The 27,650-nt window shown below is 47.3% G+C and overlaps 2 protein-coding genes across 3 annotated transcripts in view; both read left to right on the forward strand.

Moving 5' to 3' along the window:
• The window catches only part of pitpnm3 (PITPNM family member 3), a 56,924-nt gene extending 42,810 nt beyond the window's left edge, over window positions 1-14,114 (forward strand). The window contains 11 exon segments of the mRNA XM_076976336.1: window positions 37-207; window positions 3,905-4,081; window positions 4,538-4,686; window positions 5,176-5,292; window positions 7,624-7,740; window positions 7,884-8,032; window positions 8,304-8,453; window positions 8,807-8,990; window positions 9,248-9,376; window positions 9,628-10,010; window positions 10,644-14,114. Coding sequence (XP_076832451.1) covers window positions 37-207; window positions 3,905-4,081; window positions 4,538-4,686; window positions 5,176-5,292; window positions 7,624-7,740; window positions 7,884-8,032; window positions 8,304-8,453; window positions 8,807-8,990; window positions 9,248-9,376; window positions 9,628-9,948 — 1,664 coding nt within the window. The 3' untranslated portion in view covers window positions 9,949-10,010; window positions 10,644-14,114.
• A 4,223-nt stretch (window positions 14,115-18,337) lies between these two features.
• On the forward strand, window positions 18,338-25,971 carry LOC143477852 (multidrug and toxin extrusion protein 1-like). Of its 2 annotated transcripts, XM_076976703.1 has the most exons (17): window positions 18,341-18,655; window positions 19,009-19,110; window positions 19,241-19,309; window positions 19,833-19,981; window positions 21,312-21,354; window positions 21,534-21,578; window positions 21,691-21,788; window positions 21,953-22,050; window positions 22,185-22,298; window positions 22,935-23,002; window positions 23,234-23,342; window positions 23,449-23,524; window positions 23,622-23,691; window positions 23,779-23,911; window positions 24,016-24,110; window positions 24,248-24,367; window positions 24,491-25,971. In XM_076976703.1, the coding sequence occupies exons 1-17, from the start codon at window positions 18,515-18,517 to the stop codon at window positions 24,794-24,796; spliced, it is 1,836 nt and encodes a 611-aa protein (XP_076832818.1). In that variant the 5' UTR covers window positions 18,341-18,514; the 3' UTR covers window positions 24,797-25,971. The 2 variants fall into 2 exon arrangements, with proteins under 2 accessions (XP_076832819.1, XP_076832818.1); XM_076976704.1 differs by lacking the exon at window positions 19,009-19,110 and having other exon boundaries at window positions 18,338-18,655.
• Window positions 25,972-27,650: the final 1,679 nt, after the last annotated feature.

A 27,650-nucleotide genomic window follows, 5' to 3' on the forward strand; every position in this document is an offset into this window, starting at 1 on the left:
CCTCCTGAAACGTGTCTGTCTCCTTCTTTCCTGCAGTGCCTCAGTTGCGGCCCGCCTGCTCCCAGATCTTCAACCTCTTCTACCCGTCCGACCCCTCGGCCTCGCGCCTGGAGCCCCTCCTGCACGCCAGCTTCCACCGCCTGCCTCCGTTCTCCATGCCCCGGTACCAGCGCCACCCGCTGGGCGACGGGCGCTCCACCCTCATCGGTGAGGACCAGGCTGCCCGTGATAGTCGAACACGCTCTGTACTTCTGAACTGGGTTTGTGATCGTTGTTTCAATCTTTTTTTTTCTCCCCTGACTGCTTGATTGGTTTGGTAGAAGGCTGCATTGCCTGTTCTGTATTTGAGGCACGTGGTCCTCCACGGCAGGAGTGCTGTTTCTTTAGCTGTGTAAACATCCCACACCACTCATATTTTGTTCTCTCTCTTTTGCTCAACCACGGGCAGATTTAGCCTTGCATATGCAAAATGTTTCTCTCTCTGGTTGGAGCTGTCATGTTAACCAGTGCTGATACGGAGAGTGCCAGGATGCAGCCCGACACCCAATCTAACCAATAAAAACAGTGACTGGGGACTGGGGACACACCCCCGTCCCGCTGTTCCCCTAAACAGCTAACCCGAGTAGGCCACGCCCCTCACATAGAACCTCGAGAGCGTCGTACATTCATTTAACCTGTACATTGTTTAACCTGCTTCCACTGTAGTGTTGCCCTGTCTTTTAAACTAGGCTCTCGGCAGAAAATAAATAAATAAAACAGTAACTAGGACGAGCATCTCTGAAGGTTTTCAGCATACGGTTTCATAGGAGAAAACGTTTTTGCAGCAGAGAAAATGGAACATAACCTACATATCAGAAGTTAAAAAAAGAAAGTCCCAGAGAATTCGATTATGAGCATAATATGTAATTATATACATAAAGTCTTTGACAGGTGACTCTATTGACATTAATATTATGGCTGCTCACGGCGACACTTATTAAAATTGTGATCTTGTGTCATGGCTGCAGTCATCCAAAAATAGAAGGATGAAACTGTGAGGGGAAAAAAAACAGTGACTTTGTTAGGCGACTTTTGTAAGTGTCACTGCACTGACTATGGCACGGCTGGCAAACTGATTGTTAGACACAGAATGTGGATTGATAGCAGCAAATGAATACTAGGAAACACGCATGTGTACTCTCAAATGTGCAGGCGTGCATGCACACACACTCTCACTACCAACACACACACACACACATACACACACACACACACACACACACACACACACACACACACACACTGGTTTAATGTAGTATATGTAGTAATTAATTATTGTTGTCACATGGAGTGTCTCCAGAGTTGCCTTCCATGTGTAAGATAGTTCCACCATTACTGTGATCACAGATCCACTCTGCAGGCCATTTAATGTGATTAATGGCGCTAATGTCCAGGAATAGCTGGGCTGTTTGCTTGTTTATGGTTTTTTCCCTCACATTGTTGACTGATTTGAAATTCAGAGCCATTCATCCTAGACATGTGAGTTATGGCAAGAGGCTGAGAGCCGCAGTTGTGTGACTGGTGATGGCAAGCGCTGAAAAGTTGTTTTTCTCATGACTCTCTGGAACACTTCCGGAAGCTTCCATTTATTTTCTTTATTTTCTCAGTCTTCATCACCCCTCAAGCTCCAAGCTCCTCTTCCCTCCCGCCCTGCCCGGGGTGGCACAGGGGGCCTGGCACACTGTGCTTGGCCTACACATCTCCTCTTCAAACCAATCTTCTTCTCAAGGTCTCCTGGTCCTCGTCTAGCTAGCATGAGCCTGGCGAGACTCTGGCTGTATTTCATGCTGTATGTCCATGTCTTGTCAGGGTTTTTTTTTTTCCTTCTTTTTTCTGATCGCCTCCCAGGAGTGTTTCATCTGCGTAGGTTATTTCATGTCCAAAAACAGGCTTGTTTTTCTCTCTCACTCACACGCATACACACTCTCTCTCTCTCTTTCTTTCTCTTTACCCTTTATTTGAGAAGACAAGCACCAGACATTGCCATGCTTAGGCCTGACTAGCTATGTCTCTCAGTCCATGTCTTTCTGTCTCTCTCTATTGTCCTCACCATTGTCTCTCATCTCACTCTCTGTCATGCTCTCTCAGCATTTCAGAGTCAAGAAAAAAGAAAGAGGGATGGACTAACACAAATGGGGGGGGCATGACAATAAATATGTGATGCAATAATTCTCCAGGGTAGTGTCAGTATAAAGTCAGATTAATTTTTTTCCCCTGTAATGAACGTATCTATCAAAAGGGACCAATGTCACTGTTCACCTTCAGTGTCCTCTCTCATGTACTACATATTAGGGAGCTGAATCAATGCCTTCATCACTCATATTCCTAATCAGTTCAACAACTAATCTACTAATGAAATGTGGCGATCACACTCCTGGGACCGGCGTCGTGTGTCTATAAAGCCCGAAGTACTTCCGCTTGTTCATCGGGCCTCGTTCCGTTATTAGCGACGCGTGATTCTGGACCACGCACCTGAAAGTCCTGCCAGCGTATTAGCATTCCCCCCGGCGAACTCCCGCCTCTTTAGTGACATGGGAAATTAGAGCGAGCGTCTGTGGCTCTTGAGCCTAACGGGAAAACGGAAGGTCAGGCTGGCCAAGGAGGGGGGGTTCAAAACGGGGCAGACGTGTCCCACGTCCCCCATGCCCCACCGCTGGGGGGTTTGCGGGCGTTGAACGCGGGGCATCGCTCACGTCAGACGGCGGCCACATTCCGTGCGTTTGCTCCCCTGCCGTTTGGAGACCACGGGGGAGGGAAGGCGATACAGATTCAGGTGGCGTTTCTGATGAGCCGTTCTGATAGGGCTCCGTCTGCTTAGGATTCACGAGCGTGCCATCGTCGGGCACTATCCGTACGTCCTCCGTCTCCCCTGCTGTCTGGGTCGCCCCTCCTCGGTGCCCCCCCCCAAATGGGTCCCTGCTGGATCTCTGTCTGTGGTTGGTCACAATCTCCCAGCTGCTTGCACTACTGCTCACCACTGTCTTTCACTGTCAAATGAGAAGAGACTATGCCGACCGCAGAGCAGCCGCGATTGGCTGTTTAGCAGCCCGCTACATGCACACACATGACCGGGTCGACACGCGGGAGTGCACACGCACACACACACACACACACACACACACACGTGAATGTGTATTTAGTGAGCTGTGTCTGAATCCTCAGGTGTGGCAGTGCTTAATGTTCTGTTTTCCACTCTGGTGTTCTGTGTAATGAAAGCATGCTTTGTTAGAAAACACAGAGTGCTTGTAAGAGGCCGTAGCATACGGGGAGATATTAGATATGGTTAACGCTCAAGTAACGTGGGAGAGGAGAAAGGGCTTAACCTACACGTGGAAGCTTTTAAGATCTGTTTCGCTGCCGCAACTGGATGTGACACTTGGGAGTAAGTGAAACAAAGTCTTGCTGTGTGGAGTGGCAGTAAACACCCATAAGCCATCGCCTGCTGTGCCATGGAGTAAATGTATTAAGGTTTTGAGTCCATTAAATGTCAGTCTCCCAGCACACAGAGAGGACAGTCTGAAGAGAGGGCAGATAACTGGAAAACAAGGGTCTGATGTGTAATGCCCTTTGGCCTATTTATAGTTATTATTAAATGAGTGCTTGACTTCAGAGTTTGAAAAGTTTATTTTTAAGCCAGTTAATCATCACTATACCTAAGGGGAAAACATATCCAATTGTAATCTAAACATATATTGTGGATGTGTTTTGCATAATCCTTAAGGGATTCAAATGAATTCTGAACTGATCATTGCCAGAGAACGGTCTCTGTCCTCCAGTGGGAGAGTGAGGTTTGCTGGAGGCATAATTCACATCGGGCGTCGCTGATCTCGCTCCACTCACCAGCCCCCCCTGTCTGCCCTCCCAGCGGATGACATCCACAGCCACGCCGACGTGTTCCTGGACGGGGGCGGCGTGAAGGCGGACGAGGCGGGCGGGGCAGGCAGACGGCCGGGGGGCGGGACCCGCAGGGCCAGCTTGACCAGCACGGACAGCCAGGCCTCGGGATGCTGGGAAGGAAAGCTGAGCTGCGCCATCGCCAACGGTGAGTGGGCGGCGTGGGAGCAAAGCAGGCGCAGATACACCTGCCCCGTCCCAGCCGGTGTGTGCGGAGGTTGGCACATGGTGACTCATCCCTCTCGAAACACCCAGGTACCAGAGCACGGGTTCTCCTTCAGGTGAACTGTTCAGAGCGGCGAGATTCCTGTGGCTACACTCACAGCAAAGCGTCTGAGCTGCCGTCATTGTTGCGCTGAAGGCTTTAATAGCTTTAATTGGGAATGCATTAGTATTGTAGGAACAGGTTTGTTTAGGTATGATGAGCACCAGTGACCCTTTTCGTATTGTAATTAGCAGAAGGCCTCATGTTGGAAATGTGGATTTTTTTATAGTGTGTGTGTGTGTGTGTGTGTGTGTGTGTGTGTATGTGTGTGTGTATGTGTGTGCGTGTGTGTGTGCGTGTGCGTGTGTGCGTGTGTGCGTGTGTGTGTGTGTGTTTCAGTCTCCAGCAGCTGGTGGGGCTCCAAACGGCTGGATTATGCCCTGTATTGTCCTGACGTCCTGACTGCCTTCCCCACTGTAGCTCTGCCTCACCTCTTCCATGCTTCTTACTGGGAGTCCACTGATGTGGTGGCGTTCCTGCTCAGACAGGTACCACATACAGCTACCACCCTGCGGGGTAATAGAGCACGATGGTGTTACCCCGGTAGTACCGAGAATCCCTCCTGTCCTAGTTTTCCCGGGACTGTCCTTCTCGTTAAATCTCCCAGGTTTTCATTAGGTTGAACCTAGTCTATGGTGTGAGACATGGCTTCCACTGTCTCACCGTGAGCAGGAGAATGAACAGAGCCTGTCTCACTGCCGTTTGTGGAGCAGATTACTGGAGCCATAGTGTATAGACAGCTTTCTGGTGGGCCAATTTGATTGGATGAACCAGATTCAATATCACCTTAAATGACACGAGAAGAAATGGAGGTATAATTGGATCTTTTTGTGGTATGTGGAATGGCGCTTGCGTAGTCTGGCAGCATTAGTCAGGTTTGGGGTTTCTGGACGAAGGGAGGGTGTGAGGCGGGTCACGCCTGCCCTGCTGAGGGGGAGGAGTCACTGCTTAGCCCTGTGTGTCTGTGTGATTGACAGGTGTTGCGCTGCGACTGCGTGAAGGCGCAGGAGGCGGACCGTTCAGACTCCACCTCCTTCTCCCCGTCCAGCCCCAGGGAGAAGTGGCTACGGAGACGCACACACGTCAAACTGAGGGTGAGGACATGTCCCTCGTCCCCCCAGCCCCATCTTGGTGTGCTCATTTCTGCACATCCTCACTGCCATGTTATGCCTGAACAACGTATTTGATAAAATCCCGTTCTAATTAATTAGGACACTTTTTGTCCAGTGTGTTGAATATTTGTCTCATTTCGCTCTCAGTATCAGCTACGCGAGACTCCCGCTTAAAAACTCACATCACACACACACACACACACACACACACACACACACACACACACACACACACACACACACACACTCCATCGCTCAAATGCCACCGCAGGCAGCAGTTGAGCCCCCTGATTTTGTGGAAGAAGGTAGAAGGGCTAAAAATATCCTTGGTGGTGGTGGTGGTGGTGGTAAATTGAGCTCCTCAAACACTCCACAGTAGTGCGGTGTGTGAGTGAGTCTGCCGCCTCACCTTGAGCCTCGGCACCGAGCTCAAACAACACAATTACCCAGCGCGACTCCGCCTGTGCCCCTGCGCGCTCATATATCAGCTACGTCGTTCACCAAAAAAAAAAAGAAGGACCCAGTCGTTCAGCTCTCTCCGGTGTTTCAGCAGGGTTAAATATAGCACGCTGGAATATTCCGTCACTGTCAGTGCGTCTTTGTCAAAGGAGATTGTTTTGATCAACGGGACCCTGATGTAGAATTTGTGCAGTTTTGCAGTGTTCAGCCTGCAGATGAACACTGATTGTTCTTGAGGGGTGTTGATCGGAGGGCGTGCTGGGGTTTCACGCGCTCACGCCAAACGCGAGCATTTCTGGATACGTGTTTGCTTTCTGTAGACTTTGTGAAGCCCATATTTCCATTCTCAGACATTGTGTGTGTGTGTGTGTGTGTGTGTGTGTGTGTGTGTGTGTGTGTGTGTGTGTGTGTGTGCGTGTGCGCGTGTGCGCGTGTGCGCGTGTGCGCGTGTGCGCGTGTGCGCGTGTGTGCGTGTGTGCGTGTGTGTGTGTGTGTGTGTGTGTGTGTGTGTGTGTCTGGTCAGGTTTGTGCTCTGTGCTGTGGACATCCACACAGCTACACGTCTGTACGTGCCCTCTCTGTGTCCCACCCTGGCCGGCCAGCTGCGGTTGTCTTTGCCGGCACGACTAGTATCTCACTGCAGATGTCTGAATGTTGTGTCAGTGGGATTCATCCTCATATGTGTGTGTTTGTGTGCCTCTATGTCTGCATATGTATGTATAACTGTACAACCCAATCATGGCATTTTAGCACGGACACTGGTGAGAATAAATTATTGACTGACTTATTTAATATGCAAATATGTTTAACTGCTTCACTAAAAGACAAATCTGCTCAATCAGGCTCATTAGCTCATCTGGACTAATGATTTTTAGAGTGGCTCTCTATGATGAAAGTTTAAATCCACGCAGGGCTGTCATGTTCACATTAATCTCAAGGATTGCGGTGTGCGTAACTTTCAGTTATATCATTTGCACTTTGCACGTGGGTTTCACAGCAGGGACACTGGTGTTCCTTTATTCAACATAGCTGTCGTAAGGAAAGTCAGGGGTAAAAGTAACACTGTAAACATGTTCTCAGTAGACAGCGATGGACGTCTAACCTGCATGATGATGTCTGGGGAACTGCACTGCTCAGCTCAGGGTTCAACCGAAAGCAAACTAACACAGTCCTGACACAGTGATTTCTTGCTGCTCACAAACTAAATTGGACCCCTGCATACATATTTCCATGACAGCCAGCTACGTTTCCCGCGTATAACCAGTACGCATCAGAATCTGCATGGGTCAGTGTTTCTGGGCGCCTTCATTTCCCCATCCTGACTACCTCAGCAAAGGCTTCGGGATTTATTTCCTGCAGGCTCGCGGTGGCTTGGGCTTCCTGGAGCGAAATTTATGGGAGAGCAGGATTAGTGTGGAAGGGTTGCGGAGGCACGCGACTCACTCTTTCAGCCACCGCGGAGACACGACCCCCTTTTTCGGCCACCGCGGCGGTGCGACTCCCTCTTCAGGTCACCGCAGAGACATGACCCGTTCTTTCAGCTGTCGCCTGTGCTGAATGCTTAAGCGTAGTCTGGAAGACAGCGGTGTGACGGTATGACGGTGTGGCGGTATGACGGTGTGGCGGTATATCGGTGTGGCGGTATGACGGTGTGGCGGTATGACGGTGTGACGGTATGTCGGTGTGGCGGTATGACGGTGTGGCGGTATGATGGTGTGACGCTGTGGCTGTGCGTCGTGACCTGATGCGTTCTTCTGAGCCAGCATTACCAGGAAAGGAAGACGATGGGAGGTGTAGGAACAACGTAAAATACGGTGAACTCTGACCCCACCCTCTCTCACCCTACTCACGCAGAACGTCACTGCCAACCACAGGGTGAACGATGTTATTGCCACAGAGGAGGGACAACAGACTCTGGTTGGACGCTTCATGTATGGCCCCCTGGACATGGTGACTCTGACAGGAGAGAAGGTGATGCCTAATCAACTGAACTCCAATCTGATCATCAAGATCACATCTGAGTTCTTTATATAGTTTCGACTGCTCAATCTCTCTCTCTCTCTCACACACACACACACACACACACACACACACACACACACACACACACACAGGTGGATATATATCTCATGACTCAGCCACAGTCAGGTCGCTGGGTGCACTTTGACACCGAGGTCACCAACAACAGTGGCAGAGTGTCCTACACCATCCCTGATGACAAGAAGCAGCCCTTGGGGGTTTACCCAATCAAAATGGTCGTCAAGTAAGTCAGTGCCAGTGGTTAGTTCTCCCAACGATGCCTGACTTTGTACGTGTCAGTCTCTGTAATTTCTAGTTAAATGCTGTTTTATTCACTGTTGCGTTACATGAATGCTTGAGTGAATTGTTAAACACAGCGGGATATGTTCCAGCAGGCGTTAAAATTAATCTCAACACATCCGGTGCAGTGTGTGCTAAAGATAATCCACCTTTCTCTAGTGCTGTCTGAGTTTTCTCATATTCTTTTCTCTATTTCTCTCTAATATTCGCTGCAGGGGAGACCAGACGAGTGCTGAGGCTTTTCTCACCGTGTTGCCTCATGGGATGGAGTGTGTGGTGTTCAGCATTGACGGCTCCTTCGCAGCCAGCGTCTCCATCATGGGCAGTGATCCGAAAGTGCGGCCAGGAGCCGTGGATGTGGTTAGGTGGGCAGGGGGATGTATGAGAGAGTTGGGCGGAGGAAGAGAGAGGAAGAGAGGGAGGGAGGGAGGGAGCGAGTGAGTGAGGGAGCAAGTAGTAAGGATATGGAAACTGAAGGAGAAAGAGGTTGCTGACCTTTGAGAGATGTGTGACGTGTGTGTGTGTGTGTGTGTGTGTGTGGGGGGGGGGGGGCAATGTAGAGTGGCGCATATATATAATAATGTAAAGTAACGAAAAATCACATAGCATGATCTGCTAACAGATCTGCTAACTGCTTTAAATGACTGTTTTAGAAGGAGAAGGCCATAGTTTTAGAAGCCCAGTTGGGAATCTTTGATGGGGGAATCCTTGTGTTCAGACACTGGCAGGACCTGGGCTACCTGATCATCTACATCACGGGCCGTCCAGACATGCAGAAGCAGAGGGTGGTGTCATGGCTGTCTCAGCACAACTTTCCCCAGGGCATGATCTTCTTCTCCGAGGGCCTGGTGCACGATCCCCTGCGCCAGAAGACTATCTTCCTCAGGAACTTGATGCAGGAGGTGAAGTGTACCAGCAGGGTTACGTAACTTGTTACCTCACTTCCTGTTTATAATGAAGTGTCTGGCTCCTTCCATGACTCTTTCTCGCTGGTGCTCTTGTCTGCTGCATCTCACACAGCATCATTATATTTCTTTGATTCCTCACACACAATCACACGCACAAGCACAGACACAATCGCACGCTCGCGCACACACACACACCTTTTCACCACACCTGAGGCTGTCTGGAAAAAGTCCTCCTTTTCTCCTGTTGTTAGTGTCACATTAAGATCAACTCTGCCTACGGCTCTATGAAGGATATCTCCGTCTACAGCATGCTGGGCCTCAGCCCCAGTCAGATCTATATAGTGGGCAGACCGTCCAAGAAGTACCAGAATCAATGTCAGGTGACTTTCTTCTGTTTTCTTCCTTTTGTTAACAAGTACAAATCCATGGTGCCAGCGATTCTCGCTTCTCTGGAAAATTCCATTCGAGCAGCTGTTTACATCCTGTTCTTTTCTTTTCGCTTTTCCTTTTGTTTGTGTGGTCTTTTCCTTTCTTCCCCATTCTCTGCTCTCCTGACCACCACGTGGCGCCCCTGCCCCGCCCCCTATCCCGGCCCCGCCCCTCCCCATGCCCCGGCCCCTTTCGCATGCAGTTCCTGAGCGAGGGCTACGCCGCACATCTCTCGACGCTGCAGTTCGGGCACCGGGCCCGACCCAAGAAAACCTCGTCTGTACGAATGGTGCTGCGTAAGGGCTCCTTCGGCCTGTCGGCCAAACCGGACTTCCTGTGCAAGCGTCCGCACCTGCGGCGCACGATGTCCGTGCAGCAGCCCGAGCCGCCCGCCACACCCAACCCCAAGCCCGAGCGCGCTCAGAGCCAGCCAGAGTCCGACAAGGACCACGGAGGCGGAGTGGCGGGTGGCCATGCCTTCTGGGTGCGTGCGGCCGGGCACCGCGGCGACACCACTCCCTGACCAGAGAGAAAGAGAGAGGGAGGAAGGAGGAGAGGAAGAGTTTCTCAGCTGACGTGGTCCAGGTAAGACCCTCATCTGGAAGCACTAAACTGGGTATAATTTAAGAAGTTTTTTTTTTTTTTGGTATTTTTCCCTTGATATTCTCACTTTTAAAGGTGTGAATCATTCAAGTCTGTTATTTAAAATTCGATTTCAGAGGATTTCTGAAAAGAGCCGTCGCCTGTGAGATCTGGCTGCATTTTTTGTGCAGTCACACACGAGTCGATAGATTGTAAGGAAAGAGTCGGCGTGCTTCTAGTTTCCCTGACGGAGCAGTCCCCCCCCCCCCCCTTTCTGCACTGTCACATCCATATTCATGACCAGGCCCAGGGTCGAGCTATTATTGGGAGATGCTCTGGGATCGTCTGACAGCACCACACCTCCCACTCTGCTCTCTCACTTCCCTCTTGGCTGCTGAAATGCAAATTCAAATGTCCGGTCGTGTCCTGTGTTGGCGGTTCCGGTGATCCGAAGATGGAATTGAGCGCGCGCTGAATCCAGCCGTGGCTTGATGTGAAATTAATATTGGCTTTAAGAGGGTGGGGCCGTGCTAGTCCTGGAGCAGTGGATCTGTCTCTCGCCGAGCGGACGCGGAGGGCCTTGATTAGCGCAGTGTGGGCTCATCCCTTCAGCTCCTCTCTGTTCCTGTCCCACAGGGCCTTTACCTCTCAACCCCACCCAGCTCCTGCCGCTCCACCCGCTGGGACAGACCGCACCACCCGCTGGGACGGGCCGCGCATTGGCGAGCCCGTTGCACGTGCGGCGGGTGAGAGAGGCCTTTGAGTATCCGTCCGGCGTGCTAGGATCGCTTGAGCCGCGCGGGATCCAAGATGGCTCAGCAGCACCGGAACCGAACCGTTTTCAAGGTCCCGGATGTGTCGACCTCGAGTAGAGAGACGTGGAGTAGAGACGCTGTTCCTGAGCTGAGGGCTTTTGGCATCTCTGCTCCATCCTGTGTCCTTTGTCCAGTGATCAACACGACCTTTAACCCGGAAGAGCTTCTAAGGCTCCACACACACCACACACATTGACATACCGAATAACATCCCATTCGAAAGGTGGGATCCACAAGGCTCAAGCAATACGCATCACAGACGAGAGGCAGCCGCAGCTCAGACGCTGACCCCACCCCTACATAGTGGCAGCATGTCTGTTCGGCCTCCCCGCCAGCAGGGGGCGGCCTCGGCCCCACGCCGGGACCCACGGACCCCTCCTCTCTGGCGAGCCTTCCATATCCGTGGCTGTGGGTGCAAATGGACAACGGGGGGCGTGACCGTCAGTGCTTTTCTTTTGTGCCTCATATTCTCCTGTTTCTGTGGCAGTTGTAAGTGGCACCTGAATCAAATTAAATAAGTTACTGTGGGTGTAGTTGCTTGTGGCTAAAGACAGCAATGTTTACCATACAGCAGAGGCTGGTTTCATAGTCGTATTGTTGTTATTGATATTGATAATACTACCATATTATTCAAACAATACAGATGTAATTAAGACATTTATTTGTAAACGATATCAATATATTAAGTCTGTATATAATAACAGTACATGAAAGGAGACCAGTATGACCAGTTAAAGAGATGTTGATTGTCTCCTTGTGTGCTGTTTGTGTTGTACTGCAGTACAGTACATATGCTCTTATTGAAACAATTTTTCACTGAGGAAATTTAAAATAGCCTCATATTTATTAATGTAAATTTGCCAAACCAAGGTATGCTTCTCTTTCTTGTACAATTAGATTTACACCGTTTGTGGATGCTATATGAAAATGAGCAACTATTGGTGCGGGAGTGTTTGTGTATTTGAAAATCCGTGAAGATGTCTGTGTTCTGAACCGATTTGTAATTACTGTACATATTTATAATGACAAGCAGTCATTGTTTATTTTTTTCTGTGTACACAGAAGTCTAGTGGATGAGGTCTTAAACAGATCCTGCAATATGAGCCTCTCACATAAATTTCAAGGACATACAGTATTTATATAATCTTTTGTGTGTGATATTCTGAATCAAATTGTGAACACTGATGAAATATTATAGAGTCACTATACAAGGTACATGAATGTATTTTCAGCCTTATAAACGTTTGTGTGTACCGATGTATATTCATTCGTCTTACAAAGTTATAGACCTTCCTATTTATTCAAATTATGTGCTATAAGAGAATATATTTATATTTTCCCTAAGTTATTCACCAAGATGCAGATTTTGTCATATTGTTTATGACAGGATTCAAAACGTGGTATGGAAAAAACAGACAACTGTGCTGTTGCAGACAATAAATGCTATTTTAGCCGATGCGTGTGTAAACACTGGTACATTACCTCCATGACCCAGAGTGGAACGATCTATGGCGCGGAGCCATTACCTGGTATGAAGAGGCGCACGCCGTTGACGTCTCTGCTAAGATCTGAGGACTCTGAAGAACTGAGGAGTGTCCACATGTTTCTTTGAATCTGATTCACATTTATAGTTGTTAACTGTTTCATTCACTCACAAGCAGTTTGAAACACAAGGTTTGGTACTTGAGTGTGTCCAGTAAATGAGGTTGGTTCAGTCAAAGGCCGTGGTATAACGCCCTGTGACTCGGTCACAGCTAATTTTGCCCCAGCTCCTGCCCCAGAAACGTCTGTGGGTGGATCCCTGGCCTCACGTTGAGGTGAGGGCTTAATTGTCTAATCTCATCCATTTTCTCCTAACCAATCACAGGCAGGAACTCGATTTTATTCAAATTTTTATTTCATTTATGCTGTCAGGTTTGTTATCACATGGCTTTAGATGGAGATTTATATGTATGCAAATTCAGAGAGCAATTTGCTTTATGTAATAAATTACTGTTAGAGTAAATTATGTTAGAGAACAATTTTTTAAACCACCCCTATAATTCTTTATAATTTGTAATATAATTCTTCTTCATATGTTTCTCATATATTTCCAATTGTATTTTCATAGGTGAGATATAGTACCAATTGTGTGTGTATATAGTATATTACTCAACAGACATTTTTAATGTCTGATGAACTATGAAAATGTATAGTTATGTAATAGTTATTTGGCCATTTAATTTTTATGCAAAACAATGTAGTCAGTTATGACCAATTTATATATTGATTGTCTGATTTAGTATAGGTAGTTTGGCTCATTTGTACTTAAATTTGCCAGATCAGACATGTGATGTCAGACACTTGTTATGCATGCACTCATGACCCTCTGGGTCCATATTGGTGAATGATTCTAGCCCTTTGTGTAATATGAAACCCTAAAATACCACATTGGTAATATTTGCAAGACAGTGGTAATATCTGACCCTAAACAATATTTTAAATTTGCCAGACTTGTGTTGACAGATACTTGTTAGACATGTAATGTGATGGCCAGCCAGAGGTGAACTGGGTGAGCCACCATGGAGTTGATGGGTAGATTGGACCCAGTCACTGATTGGTCTTATAACTGGGAGTGAGGAAAAAAGGGGCAACGGAACAGCCAGGAGAAGGTCGAGGGTAGAAGGACTGGATCTCTCATTCAGTGAGGCAAAAACAGACATAAACTTCCCAACAAAAGAATAGTCGATAGGAAACAAAGATGGAGAACAAACTTATTGTTTTAGTTTCAAAGAAACAGCTTTTTGTAGAGTAGAGAAAATGACCCGAGACCCGAGAACAAGTCCCGCAACCTCTACTCAAAGATATGGGCCGAACTGTGGGTCAGAACTCTGAATAAGCATTCCAGCGGTATCTTGGCGTGAGCTGTAGTGATGGGACATCTGAAGCTAGGCTTCGAAGCGTGTACCGAGTAAAAAGGGGCGTGTCCGATGAAGCCCCGCTTCGGAGCTTGTGTCATATTGAGCAAAATCACGTGATCAGCAACAAACGAGGCCTCGCATTACATCGGCCACGTCATTGCTTCATTTTGCGTATCGTTTTTCTAAATAAAAGCGCTATGAACCCTGTTGCTTCGTGTTGTAGTTAAATTTAAAATCTGGAACGTTCTAAATTCTTTTTGTTTGATCAGGATGTACATCAGATTCACACATCAAAAACAGACTAAAAACCATTGGAAGAGGCAAACCTTATTTGTAATGTTAAAAACATTTTACATTTGGCAGACGCCCTTATCCAGAGCGACTTACATTTTAATATAAGTGAACAATTGAGGGTTAAGGGGCACCTTAATCATGGCTTCAGGTCTGGGGATCGAACCCACGACCCTCCGATTACAAGCCCAGTTCCCTAACCACTTCCCTTCCCTAACCACCAGGTCATGACTGCCAAACCAGATCTAGAAGCCCCAAGAAGCAATTATTTTAAACACATTCTGTTTTTAAAAAAAATCAGTTTCTAACTCCAAATATTCAGTCACTCAACAATCACTCAATTCCCAACATAGTAAAGTACAACATATCTTCATTGTCAAATACGTTCATGACATACAAGAAAACCCAACACAACCACTAATGGTCAAGGATTAGATTGGCTACAAATCATTTTAATAATTAAAACATGACAATTAAGTATGATTTAAATGATTCTCCTGTTACTAAACATGAGTTTGATGGAAACTTTGTGACAATATTGCATTTACACATTTTTGAAAGTATGATCCAACTGAATGACGAGGCTGTTACAGTTTCACCAGCAGATGTCACTAGTGAGTGATGAATGAAGCCTCGAGTAATGAACCTTTTTGCAAAGCAAAGGGTTGGAAAGCTTCATTGCTTCAAGAGGCTTCATTTGCCCATCACTAGTGAGCTGCCTATAAGGGCTATCAAGCGGGTGTAGCTCATCTGGCTTGATTAGCCCGTCGGCTCCGTCTGGTGGCTGGTGGTGGTATGGCGTTGGGGCCAACCCTTACAAGGCATGGCCTCATGACCCTCTGGGTGCATACTGGTGAATGATTCTAGCCCTTTGTGTAATATGAACCCTAAATATCACTGTGGTAATATGTATGGGGCACATTGGTAACTTTGGGGACATGTTGGTAATATCTGACCCTAAACAATACTTTAAGTCTTGTCTAGGGTTGCAGCGGTAACCGGTTTCACGGTATACCACGGTATTAAAATGCACGGTTATCATACCGTGTGCATTTGCTTATTACCGGTAAAAAGCAAGCCAGCGGAGAAACTGACCCGTGCATGCGCAACTTCGCTCCGGTTCAGCTACTCAGCACACAGCGGTGAGAATGGCAGAAAGTGTATCAGACTTAACAAATTTTTTAACAAAAAAAAAGCTAAACTAATGTCAGCGGCGAAAATGACGTAATCGCGGTGGCTCCGCCCGTGCGCGAGGGTCTCACGCGCTGTCGATTAGCGAGGTCGTGCACCTCTCGAATTTTGTAACTGCGCGCGCCGCGCCTCAGCGTTTTAATATTTCCCAGCACCTTAAACTTAATAAAGTTAAATATTTATACATATACTCGAAATAATTCGCTTTTTATCACATTATTTAATGGTTGTTTATTTTCAAAACGCCCAATCTTAACGTCTTCACGTTCTCTCATGTTTCGTCCTGGAATTACAAGAGGCTCGTATTTGTTAACTGTGCGGAGTCGCGCGCTACGGTCACTAGTGAAAGAATAAACCTAGCTTTTTATGGTCCTTGCTTTCACTGGATGTGAAAGACGCCATTAATTTACATGCGTTCATTTTCAAATTCTAACGTGCCTGTTTTTCACATGTTAAAACCAGACTCGGTGTGAAAGCCTTAAAATAGAAATCTCTATTGTGAGGGTCATGTCAGAAATAAATCCTCTCTTTCTGCAGTATCTGGTTATATTCTAACTTGGCAGTACAACGGACGTTTACAACAGTTGTTGATCAGACACTGACCCAGGCTGAGTTTATCAGATATTAAATAATTTAAACTTAAATAATTGTACTGAAATACATGATTTAGGTTTCTCTAATTTTGCAGTATTTATATAAACATGTTTACAGCTTTTTTTTTTAATGAGACATTTTGTATACAATAGTTGCAGGTTTCTACAAAAAATAGTTAATTGAACAAAAAAAAAACTTGTAATTTCTTTAAGGGTCAGTGTATCTTTTAATAATATACAAACTAACTGTGATACCGTGATAACCGTGATACCGCGGTATTGTCTGAGACGGTTTTCATACCGTGAAAATCTCATACCGTTGCAACCCTAGTCTTGTCACACACACAGAGACACATGCACACACACACACACACCATTTGCCATACTGTCACACTTCCTCTGCGTATATATATTTCTCCACTGCACCCGTCCATCAGTTGCATGGCTGAGCCTGCGGTCTGGTGGGGGTTAACTCTCCCACTGCCTTCCTCTGCTCTCAACAACCACTGCACTTGTGGTTGTTTAGGTGATGTTATTACTGTAATATCCTGCAGAGTACTAGTACTAGTACTGTGCTAGTGACCCCTCATGATCATCATGGTGGAGTGGGACTTTAACTCAAATCATCAATATTTAACGAAGCCTTTGCAAAGTATAGATAGTGATTTTAGTCACACTTTAGTCATAATGATAGATTACTTATTGCTTTAAGATTATGAACCATACATGTTTTTCTGTGAGATGGACGTGGCATTCTGTGAACTTTATCAGTGTTCCTGTATATACCAAAATCACAGTTAACTGCATACTGTATTTAAAAGCATATTTATTGGAATTTCAGCATTGTGGACATTGGTATTTTGAGTTAAGCTATTGTTTTGTCTATGGAACAATCATAAATGCGTCCCTCTGGTTAAGATACGGTCATGTATCTTAACTGTCAGCCACAGAGATAGCCACACAGCTGCAAAAGTACGAAGAATTCAAAACAGTTAACATTAGCAACATGACTGCCTGAGAAGACAGTGCGCACCATTTCATTCTCTGTCATGATTATGCCATTATGTCAGCACCAAAACAATCACAAAATCCAATGCTATGGTCGTGTATTTCCCAGCCAATCGCTGATCATAGTAAGTTTACACAAGCAGATAAACACAAGTATTTGCCCACAGCATCGTTCATGAGTACCAGGCAGCAGCATGACGGCAGCAGGAAGGGGAATGTCTGTCTGTAGTTGGGGGAACAGCGACAGAATTATTAGCTGATTAAAGTGGGAGGATCAGACCTCAGGCTAATAGACACTTAGCCTGGGTCAGCACCTCCTATTAATGTCTACTGCTGCTCACTGCCACTGCATGAGAACTTAAAATTCCCATTTTAATTCATACAGTCGAGCTTCATTGTCCTTTACTGCCCCTCACTGCACCTCTCTGCCCCTCACTGCCCTTTATTGCACCTCACTACCCTTCATTGCCCCTCAATACCTCTCTCTGCCCTTTATTGTCCCTCTCTACCCCTCACTGTCCCTCTCTGCCCTTTATTGCCCTCTCTACCCCTCACTGCCCTTTATTGCCCCTCACTGCCCCTCTGCCCTTTATTGCCCCTCACTGCCCCTCTCTGCCCTTCACTACCCTGCTCCTCTTCATCTCATCACTCTTTCTCCTTTCTCTTACTTTTTTATTTGCTTGTTTGTTTCTGGTATTAAAAAAGGAAATCCTAACAGTATCTTTCTTGATAACTATTGTTATTATCATAATTATTGCAGACATTTGTAACGTGTGGTAAAGAATTTAGACATTGAGATTTAGGACTATTGGAATAAGAAATAAAATGCATCTGAATACAATTTTTTATTGTTCAGCAGTGATTATTCTGTGTGTCCTGTCTCAGATCATCTGTGTCTCAATCATCTGTTAATGGCAGCTCTTAGTACCGTTGTTCTAGGAAGTCACCCACAAAATGTTGCATTGTGACATGACTGAATCACTGCGATATGAGTTTGTAGGAGATGCGAGCCTCGTGAGGTATACCTTCTTCAGCAGTCTAAATGCAAAATTACAGCTGATATCAGCTGATATTAACAGTCAAAGGCTTCTTGACTGAGTGACAGCTTGTGTCGTGGCCTGCTCTATCGGTCAGCATCATGGGTGGACAGTCACTTTGTTATGTCTCATTTATCATCACATTACCATCTTATTCTGGTTGTTAGTAACATTAGTATGTATGCCCTCGGCAGGTAAGTGACTTTCCCATATATTTTGATGTATTTGTGTGTTTTATAATAATTCAATTATGAAAAGTATGAAAAAGTCTCACAGGCTTTAATCCACAGAACATTCTTCATGTTTCACATTTATAAGGTTTTCAGTATTGTTTTTACACTGATTTAGATAATAATTCACTACTTAGGTGGTGAAAACAATTTAAGCACTTGACACTGAATCACACGAGTAGTGAATTGAATTAAACATTTACTCTCCATTTGGACAGTGCAGGAGACGAACCAGGACGTGTATTATTTTGCAAAAATGCAGCTAACTAACTAAATAACAGAACCTTTCTCTTCAAGTAAACACTTGCTACATGGATCTAATTGGTAAGCTTTTAAAATGGTCAAACTTTGCCACAGTGACCTGTGACTACACAGCTGCATCAGAAGGCAGTCGTGTCCTGCTGGGACTGAGGCGTGTGGGGGGGACCAGAGTGGGGAGATCATGGATGGTTCTGGGTCCACAGCTGAAGCTCTTTCGACGGAGCCCAACACCAAGGTGTTCTGCTGCCGCTACCTGAGGAACTTCCTCCCTCGGGCGTACAGAGAGGAGCTCTACCACATGCTGCGTATGTCGGGACCCCTGGTGAGAGCCTGGTCTAGCTGCTTGATTGACTCTCCTGCTCTCCCCCTATTTCCATTTGTGTGTGTGTGTGTGTGTGTGTGTGTGTGTGTGTGTGTGTGTGCGTGTGTGTGTCTGACAGGTGTGAGTGTTATATACACACACGAGAGTGTTGGGTTTCTCTCATACAGAGATGCGACTTTATTTTCTCTTTAGTCTTCGATATACATTTGTCTAACAACAGAAAACATCAGGGCTTTTAATAATCTTGCTTTTCTAGTGAAAAACACATAAACAAACAAAAGACCTTGTTGCAGATGGTTCGGCAGCCTCATCCACTATTCATTCAGTATTATTTTTCTGCTTTGTCGTTATAGGTCGTAACTCGCATTTTGAATTACCTGCTTCCTTTTGTCATAACAATATTTTGTGGCCGACTGGGAAACAGTGTGTTGGCTGGTTATGGGATGGCTAGTGTTGTGAGTTTGCATTTTCACATGTTTCATTTTCCTCATTTCCTACCCTGTGGTAGCACGGTGTCGTAAAATTTAAATCATAGCACTGCAAAAACGGTTAAAAGTGAACATGTTCTCTTCTTCTTTGGTTTAGACCCTGACCATTACCACAGCTGCAACAGGAGGAGGTCTCGCACTGGCATGTGACACGCTAGTGGCTCAGGTCTGAAGATCCCTACTACAACACAAATGTTTTACTGCACACATATGCTAAAAGAATGAATTATAGAAGCATTAGCACCTGCAGACCTGCAAATTTCTTAGTTCTTCACTCCCAGAAGCTCACATCTGATTGGCTTAGCTAATGATATGATTGCATTCTGAAATCTGGGGCAGTGGGACCATTACTTCATTATGCCTAACCACAGCATCACAGGTTCAATTAAATCATGAGTGGACCAATGAAATTTCAATAGTCTGTAATGTTTTTTTTCTGTGCAGCTCTATGTAGGACAGGTGCTGCAGGGATATTATATGAATATATGATATTGCATAAAAAACCAAATAATTTATTTTTGATGTTTCTTCAACAGTCAAAGCTAAAGAATCCCAAACTAGTTTTTTTTTTTTGTCTTGAGCTGCTTCTCGGCAAGGTGTATGTTGTAAGATGACGGTTAATTTCCAATATGGGGTCAATTCAGTGACAATGATCAAACTTTTCTGCCTTTCTGTGCCCTTGTGCCCAGACGTTCGGGAGCAAGAACCTGCTATATGTGGGGGTGATTCTGCAGAGGGGCATTCTGATCCTTCTGCTCTTCTGCCTGCCCTGCTGGGCCCTGCTCATCAACACCCAGTCCCTCCTCCTCCTGCTGGGCCAGGAGCCCGAGGTGGCCAGGTGACCCAACACATCTTAGCGCCATTGTTTAGCGCCATTTAGCGCCATTGTTTAAAGTCAAAGATACATGCGGTGGGAAAGGTTGAACAGGGGAGCTTTCGAGGTATGTGTGGCGTATACAGGACAATGCCCTTAGGGCATCTCAGTTGACACTATAGCACACGCAGCAAAGTGCAAAGCGGTTGCGTATGCAAATGAAGACAATGTGCAAACCGCAGTGTGCTTCTTCTACAAACAACTGGATAGTGGGGCAGTTCAAATTTCCTCAGTCTCCAGAGGTAATGAAGGCAAAGGTGTGCCTTTTTACTGGTGTATCGATGTGATGTCAAATTCTTGTCAAATTCACATCAAATATTGACACCTCGGCACTTGACATTTCTTAGTCTCTCTAGCAGGTTCCCATCCAAGGAGAGGGGGTTTGTGTCTCTTATTCTGCTTTCTGCCATCGGTTCTTTGTTTTTGGGATTTTATTTTACTCCACTGTGAGGCTGCCTACCACCTTCAGGTAGACCCTCTCATCATTTTTGTTGAGGAGCCCTCCCCACAGCAGTTCCCTGAGCACTTTTGACTGTGGTGTTCGTGCCGTGTAACCATGGCATTACAAAGACAATGATGTGAGTGGAGAGGGTGGAAAACATCCTGGCATTGCAGAAGTGTTCAGGACGAGAGACGAACTACTGGGATTGGTTAAGGATGAAAGGGTGAAATGTGTCAAAGCTAAAGTCAACAAACAGACCCCTTACATTATTCCCCTCTGGCTCAAGGTCCCTGCTCAGCCCTGCAGGACATGGGTTACATAATTTTGTGTGAACCTATTTGAAAGATATGAAAACCATTGAGCTGAAAAGTCAAGGTTGTTGTCTTAAAGATCCACTGATTAATTATATTTAGGGATATACATGCATATTAAGGGACAGGATGCTGAGTGCTTAATCTCATATATATGCCATGTCCCCGAGCCATGTTCATAATGCTGTGTTCCGTCGTCATAATCTGCTTCAAGTGAACAGTTATCTGCTTTTCCCAGACTTAGTTTTTATGAACTCAAAGATCATTCTTCAAGGAGATAATCTCCCCCATATTGGCTTGATAAAATCTCCAGAAAGCATCTTCTCTCTGTTGACCTGCGTAATGGAATGAAGACACAGCCATTGCATTCCAGATGAATGTTGAATGCTCACCCTCAGTGATTGCTGCTGTCAGTTTTACTGCAGGGTGGTAATGACGTGAGGGTAGGAGTTGATGTCTTCCTCCGTTGATAGAAAATTTCATCCCTCTGCCATCATCTTACTCTTCTACTCAGTGACCTGTGTGCTCCTGTGTGTTTCAGGATAGCTCAGCTCTATGTGGTCATATACCTGCCTGCAGTACCGGTGAGTATTTTCGCATTTTCCCCCTTTACAGTTGACTGCACAGTATTCATGCTAATGAAAAATAAGGAAATGTTATGTTACATGCTAAACTCAAGCACCACTCCATGCACTGTGGTGTTAAGCTGCCCCTCCCCTCCACTAATCTCTCCCTTAGTGAGCTGTTAATCTCTTGTGCACAGGCTCTGTTTCTGCATCAGCTGCAGGGAGCATATCTTCAGAACCAGGTGAACGTTTTCTTTAGATCGCGAGAGATTATGTTTCACAATACTTCATTGCTCCACAATTCAGAATAATTTAAGTTATTTTACATTAAAATTCACTTACTTGGGTTTGCAGGGAGTGATTTTTCCACAGATGTATACTGCTGTTGCGGCAAACATTGCCAATGTACTGACAAATTACATTATGATCTTCTGGTTGGACCTTGGAGTATAGTAAGTGAATCATGAACCACAGATATTTCTAGCAACTGCTTTGCGGGTCTGTGTTGTCACACTAATGGCTGCCTGTGTAACCTCATGTGAGAACCATAACAACCCGTAGAGGAACTCGTGTTGTTTTTGTAAATCGCCCGATGTTTTGTGTCTCTGGATGTCAGCGGGTCTGCTGTGGCCAGTTCTTTGTCAGAGATCTACAGCTGTGTGTTTCTCTATGGCTACATTCGCTGGAAGAAGCTGCACACGGACACATGGGGAGGTGAGACCAGACGCATCGGCCCTCCCCGTATTTATCCTGCACTTGGACGTCCTGCCGCGCACATCGTTAAGCTTCCCGGCCTCCTGTGCTGTCTTTGGCTCTCTGTCAAAACAGGACTTTCATTGATTCTACAGGCTGGACTTTAGAGTCGCTGCAAGACTGGGGGCCGTACATGAAGCTAGCAGTGCCTAGCATGATGATGCTCTGTTTTGAGTGTTGGATTTATGAGTTAGGAGGATTCCTAGCAGGTACGCACCGAAACATATTTCCTACACCACTGCTCAAGTGTGATAACATCTCGTACACATTATTCATAGATAGTGTGCTATACTGTTTACCCACTATAGTAAACTTTGAATAATGCAGTCTGGAGAGATAGTATTAGTATGCTAACATGAAGCATAGATCATTCAAGGCCCACACTGGTTTGTGTGGGTATTACCTTTTAATATGATGTTATTCTGTGTTATCTTTTAGCAACATCAAGTTCCTAAAAGTAATTCTCCCTAGTGTTCAGTATATTAACTTTTCACTGAAAGATAAACCAGTGTCTCATCCCAAATGAATAAACATAATGTTCAAAGCAATTAGTATGCTTGCTGGGAGCTTGAGCACCTATTTCTGATGATAATGGGATTCAGCAAGAGAGACACACACAGGGTCCTCAGTCTGTAAATCTTTGACATGTGGCCAGGTGTGTTGTCTTAATCATTAGCAGCGTTATTCTGTAATTGCACAAAAAATGCACAATGCCATTTTCACACTACAATAACAGCTGCCCATTTTAGCTTCTCATGATTAATGTTGTTAACGGGATGCCAAATCAAGCCATATCATTAAATATTTGCTCTGGGTTATTAAAAATTCCCTTTCTTGAGTTTCAGGGCTACTGGGCGAAGTGGATCTGGCTGCTCAACACGCAGTGATTATGATTGCTACCATAGTCTACATGGTGCGACGGCTTAAAAAGAAACTAGCATTGTTTTGTCCACCTTCCTGAACGAACTAAAAGATGAAATGTAATTGCCGGACGAAGTCAAATATTACCTGATTCCACAGTTTGAAGTATAACTTACACGATAATACAATATACGAGCGCAGACGTTGGAGATGGTTGACACCATAATTGCTACGGTTTTTAAGGTTTAGAAGTGTTCCTAACTGTTTACAAATGGCCGTTCAGTGTCCGTTAGGCATTCAGAGTGCGGTATGCGTGCGTGTGGGTAACGCCCTCGGGGCGGGGGACACTGCCGGGGCCCTCCTCACCTGCAAGGTTTCTCTCGGCTGCACAGGTTATCTCCCACCTCTCACACTCATTACCCTCATTCAGCCATTTTGAGTTTTTCCACTTCACGTTGCCTCAACGTTTCTCCTTTCTCACGGTGTGCGACACCACAGTCGCCATGACCATCGTCGAAGGCGCCATACTGGCCTCTGTGAAGTCGGTCATCGGTTTCATATTTACAGATGATAGGTAAGCATTCGTATTGCTCAAGACTATGCCCCGATTTCTTAGCTGATGTATTCTAATGAGCCTGTATTTTGGGGCCAAAAAATTTGTTACTTTTCAGGCAGATCATACTGTTGGTGTCCCAAATTTTAAACGTCTACTGTGTTTTGGTGATTTCTGATGGTCTTGTGGTGAGTGGTGCACGTTTTTTTTAAGGCACAATACTGCACATTTTAAAGCCAATGTTCTTTAATCTTACCCTTTCTCTTCTGTGTTAGTGTATTTGCATGGGCATTCTTCTGGGTTCGGGGCAGCAGAAGATAGCAGCTATCGCTAATCTTATTGGTTACTACTGCATCGGACTGCCAGTGGCCATCTCTCTCATGTTTGCAGCAAAACTACAAGTTGCTGGTTTGTGTGTTGCTTTTGTCTCCGTTGTTTTCCATTTGTCAGTATGTAAATGCTCTTTGAACCTGGCGTGGCTTTGGCTTATCCTTGTACACCCGCTGTGCCAGGATTTTGGCTGGGGCTCCTCATCTGTGTGTGCATTCAGGCCGGCTTCTTCATCACAGTCATTTTCAAACTTAACTGGGATAGATTGACAAAAGAGGTATGAACCAGTGTGAACCATTTTTCTTAGCAAGAGGGCCTTGCCGATTGGTCAGCGTTCATTTTTTGTTACACACTTCTCTGAACTCGTACTACAAGTGGTGTACAGGTATATGGATGTATATATTTCATTTCCAGGCCGTTCAACGCTGTAGAAAAAACAAACTGTCCAGTGTGGCACGAGATACCGAAAACGATCTGAATCATCGTACTGTAGTGAGTTCTATTCCAATGGACAATGCAACAAGCAGTGTAGAGGCAAGTGTTTTTGTATCGATCACAAAGAAAACACTTTTGGAGTGAACCGATGCCTTTTAGAGGTGTAGGGATATCACAGGAATCATAGGGATAAAACAAATTCTGTCTCCTTTCCGAACTCAGAATAGGAGCAGCTACCAGACCACGAGCTTACAGCAGCATGAAGGCTCAGAACCTCAGGAGAGGGTGAAACCGGACCAGAAGGTGGAGAAGCACCAAGTGTTACTCTCCACATCTCAGCTCATCATCAGAAGAGGCCTGACCACTCTCTCTGTCATTCTTATCTTCGCCGCGGGGGTGGCCATCCATGTCTTGCTGCCTTTGCCTGAGGTTCTTGATGCATTTGGAGTTAATGCCACTTTGCACTCTAACACCACACTGCACTACTCCACACTGTCTCCTCAGGTCACTCCCACAATGACACTCTGAAACCAGGATTCCTTTGATATTCCTCTGACTTTGTCAACCTTTAATGTGAAGTACTCAAGTAAATTTTTGGGATGCATACTTTTACTTTTACTTGAGTAACATTTGGTTCAAGTAACTGTACTTTTACTTGAGTAAAATTGTTGAATACTCTACCCACCTCTGTTGACCAAAGATTGTCATTGAAAGGTAGAGTGACCACACACTCCTTCAGTTAAGTTGATAATGCTTTTGGGAAATGGGACCCTAAATGACAAAAAGGAACCTGAAATGGGGAAGATGGTACTATACATTACACACACACACACACACACACACCATTTTCCGTACCATCAGTGTGACGGTGGGGTCGCGGCGAAGAACGAGACACACAATCCTTCACAGATACGTCACTTTTACTTATACACGGGAATTGCGCAATAGCGCACGAAGAACAGAGATACACTCACACACACAGCGTGTAGACTTTAGACATTGACGAGCACAGGACACTGCGCGAGCGCACATTAAGTAGACAAACCACAGTAGCCCCACGTGATCACGAGACGATTCACAGGTGAGACTTATTAATCACACAACAAAACCCTACCCACGTATATACACTGACGCAGACAAAGCACGTGGACTACGTTGACACACGCCCAAAAGGGAGGGGCCGGGGTCCTCAACGTGACAGACGCCCCCTCCAAGGGCACTACCCGTCCCGGGGTGCCAACAGGACCGAGTGCCCCGAACCCACGACGATGGGCGGATCCGACGCGCTCAGTCCTGCGTCTGGGAGGTGACCGCCCTTGGGGAAGCGTCCGCCACGGACCGCCTAGAACACCCTCCCTGGGAAGACGGGGGAAAAGACGGAAGACACATTAAACGGAACAGACACGAATACACACACAGGCACACTGACATACATCGGAATAAACGGGAAAAGGGGGTTTGGTACACAAACGGGCAGACATACGAACACTGGCACACTCACACATGAAACGGGCGCCAGGCTGCGCGCCAGGAGGAGAGCGACTAGGGGAGAGAGATCGGGTGCTGCAGGCGCTGCGGGTACTTGTCCTGCTCCAGCCTTTGCTGCCTGGTCTCCGCCTGGTACAGCGCGGCTGGCTTGCGCGCCTGGTACAGCGCGGTTGGCGTTCGCGCCAGGTGCTCCGCGGCGGGCTTGTGCGCCTGATGCAGCGCGGCGGGCTTGTGCGCCTGATGCAGCGCGGCGGGCTTGCGCGCCTGATGCAGCGCGGCGGGCTTGCGCGCCTGATGCAGCGCGGCGGGCTTGCGCGCCTGATGCAGCGCGGCGGGCTTGCGCGCCTGATGCAGCGCGGCTGGCAGACGCCCCGTGCGGGCCGTTTGGTGTTTCCCCGTCGATGTCCATGTCCTCCGTCCCCCGGCTCCACTCCATGGACTGCTCCGGGCTGCCACCCCGGGAGCAGTCCATCGCGCTCTCGCCGGAGCGATCGGAGTGTGGACGACGCTCCGCACTCCCTTTCACGGTCCTAACCGACCTCACCGAGGCAGGCGGACTGTCCTCCTCTTCCTCCGTATAGGAGTCCCCCTCCGTCTCACCGTAGTCGGCGGTAGGCGTGGAGCACCCCAATGGAGGGTAGTCCTCTTGCTCCTCCTCCTCGGTAGGAGCGGAACCCACGGGCGGAGGGAGGTAGTCGTCGTCCTCCGACTCCTCCTCCTCCTCTTCACCGTAGTCCTCGCTCTCTGAAGGAGGGTAGTCCTCTCCCTCCCCGCCGTAGTCTACGGTGGATGCGTCACCTAAAGACGGAGGGTAGGCTTCCTCCTCCTCTCCACCGTAGTCCTCGGTAGCGGACTCGCTCTCTGAAGGAGGGTAGTCCTCTCCCTCCCCACCGTAGTCTACGGTGGATGCGTCACATAAAGACGGAGGGTAGGCCTCCTCCTCTTCTCCACCGTAGTCTACGGTGGAGGCGTCGCACAACGAGGGAGCGGGTTCTTCGCCCTCATCTTCCTCTTCGTCCTGCTCCTCCTCCGTGGAGTCCCCTGCCCCGAACTCGTTCTCCGGGGAGGTCTCGACCGCTCCGAAAACCCCGGAGTCCACCCTCGGCGACGAGGGAGCGCGGGACGGAGGGGAGTGTCGCTCCCTCCACAGCCTCACCGCGCCCTGGCGGAAGAACTCCGCCAGCTCGGGGTCCCTCTCCACTAGCCCCTGGGCTGTGGACAGCTGGAGGGCGCACACTGGGTCGGTCTCCAACTCCTCGACCGTCGGCATAGCCTCGTGTCGCGGAGAGGGGTTCTCCTCGGGCTCCTCCTCAGGTGTCCTCCCCTCTTCATAGAGTTCGGCGAAGCCCACCCGTATGGGCGAGGGCTCCCGGGAAGACAAGGGGTGTCGCTCCTGCCACACTTTTACCGCCGTCTGGCGGTACTCCTCCGCCAGCCAGGGAATGGCGGTCTCCCGAGCTGCGCACAGCATGTAGGAGCACTCCGGGTCCTGTTGGAGCTGCTCCGTAGTCGGCGTGGCCGGACTGCGTGGAGGGGAGGAAGAGGTACGGTGACGCCGCTTGCTGGGGCGCTGTGCCTTCTTTGGCCGGGTTGCGTATCCTGGCATTTTCTGTGTCTCTTGTGGCTCGTCAATCTGTGACGGTGGGGTCGCGGCGAAGAACGAGACACACAATCCTTCACAGATACGTCACTTTTACTTATACACGGGAATTGCGCAATAGCGCACGAAGAACAGGGATACACTCACACACACAGCGTGTAGACTTTAGACATTGACGAGCACAGGACACTGCGCGAGCGCACATTAAGTAGACAAACCACAGTAGCCCCACGTGATCACGAGACGATTCACAGGTGAGACTTATTAATCACACAACAAAACCCTACCCACGTA

The sequence above is a fragment of the Brachyhypopomus gauderio genome, chromosome 16 (assembly GCF_052324685.1).
Source record: "Brachyhypopomus gauderio isolate BG-103 chromosome 16, BGAUD_0.2, whole genome shotgun sequence".
NCBI lineage: Eukaryota > Metazoa > Chordata > Actinopteri > Gymnotiformes > Hypopomidae > Brachyhypopomus > Brachyhypopomus gauderio.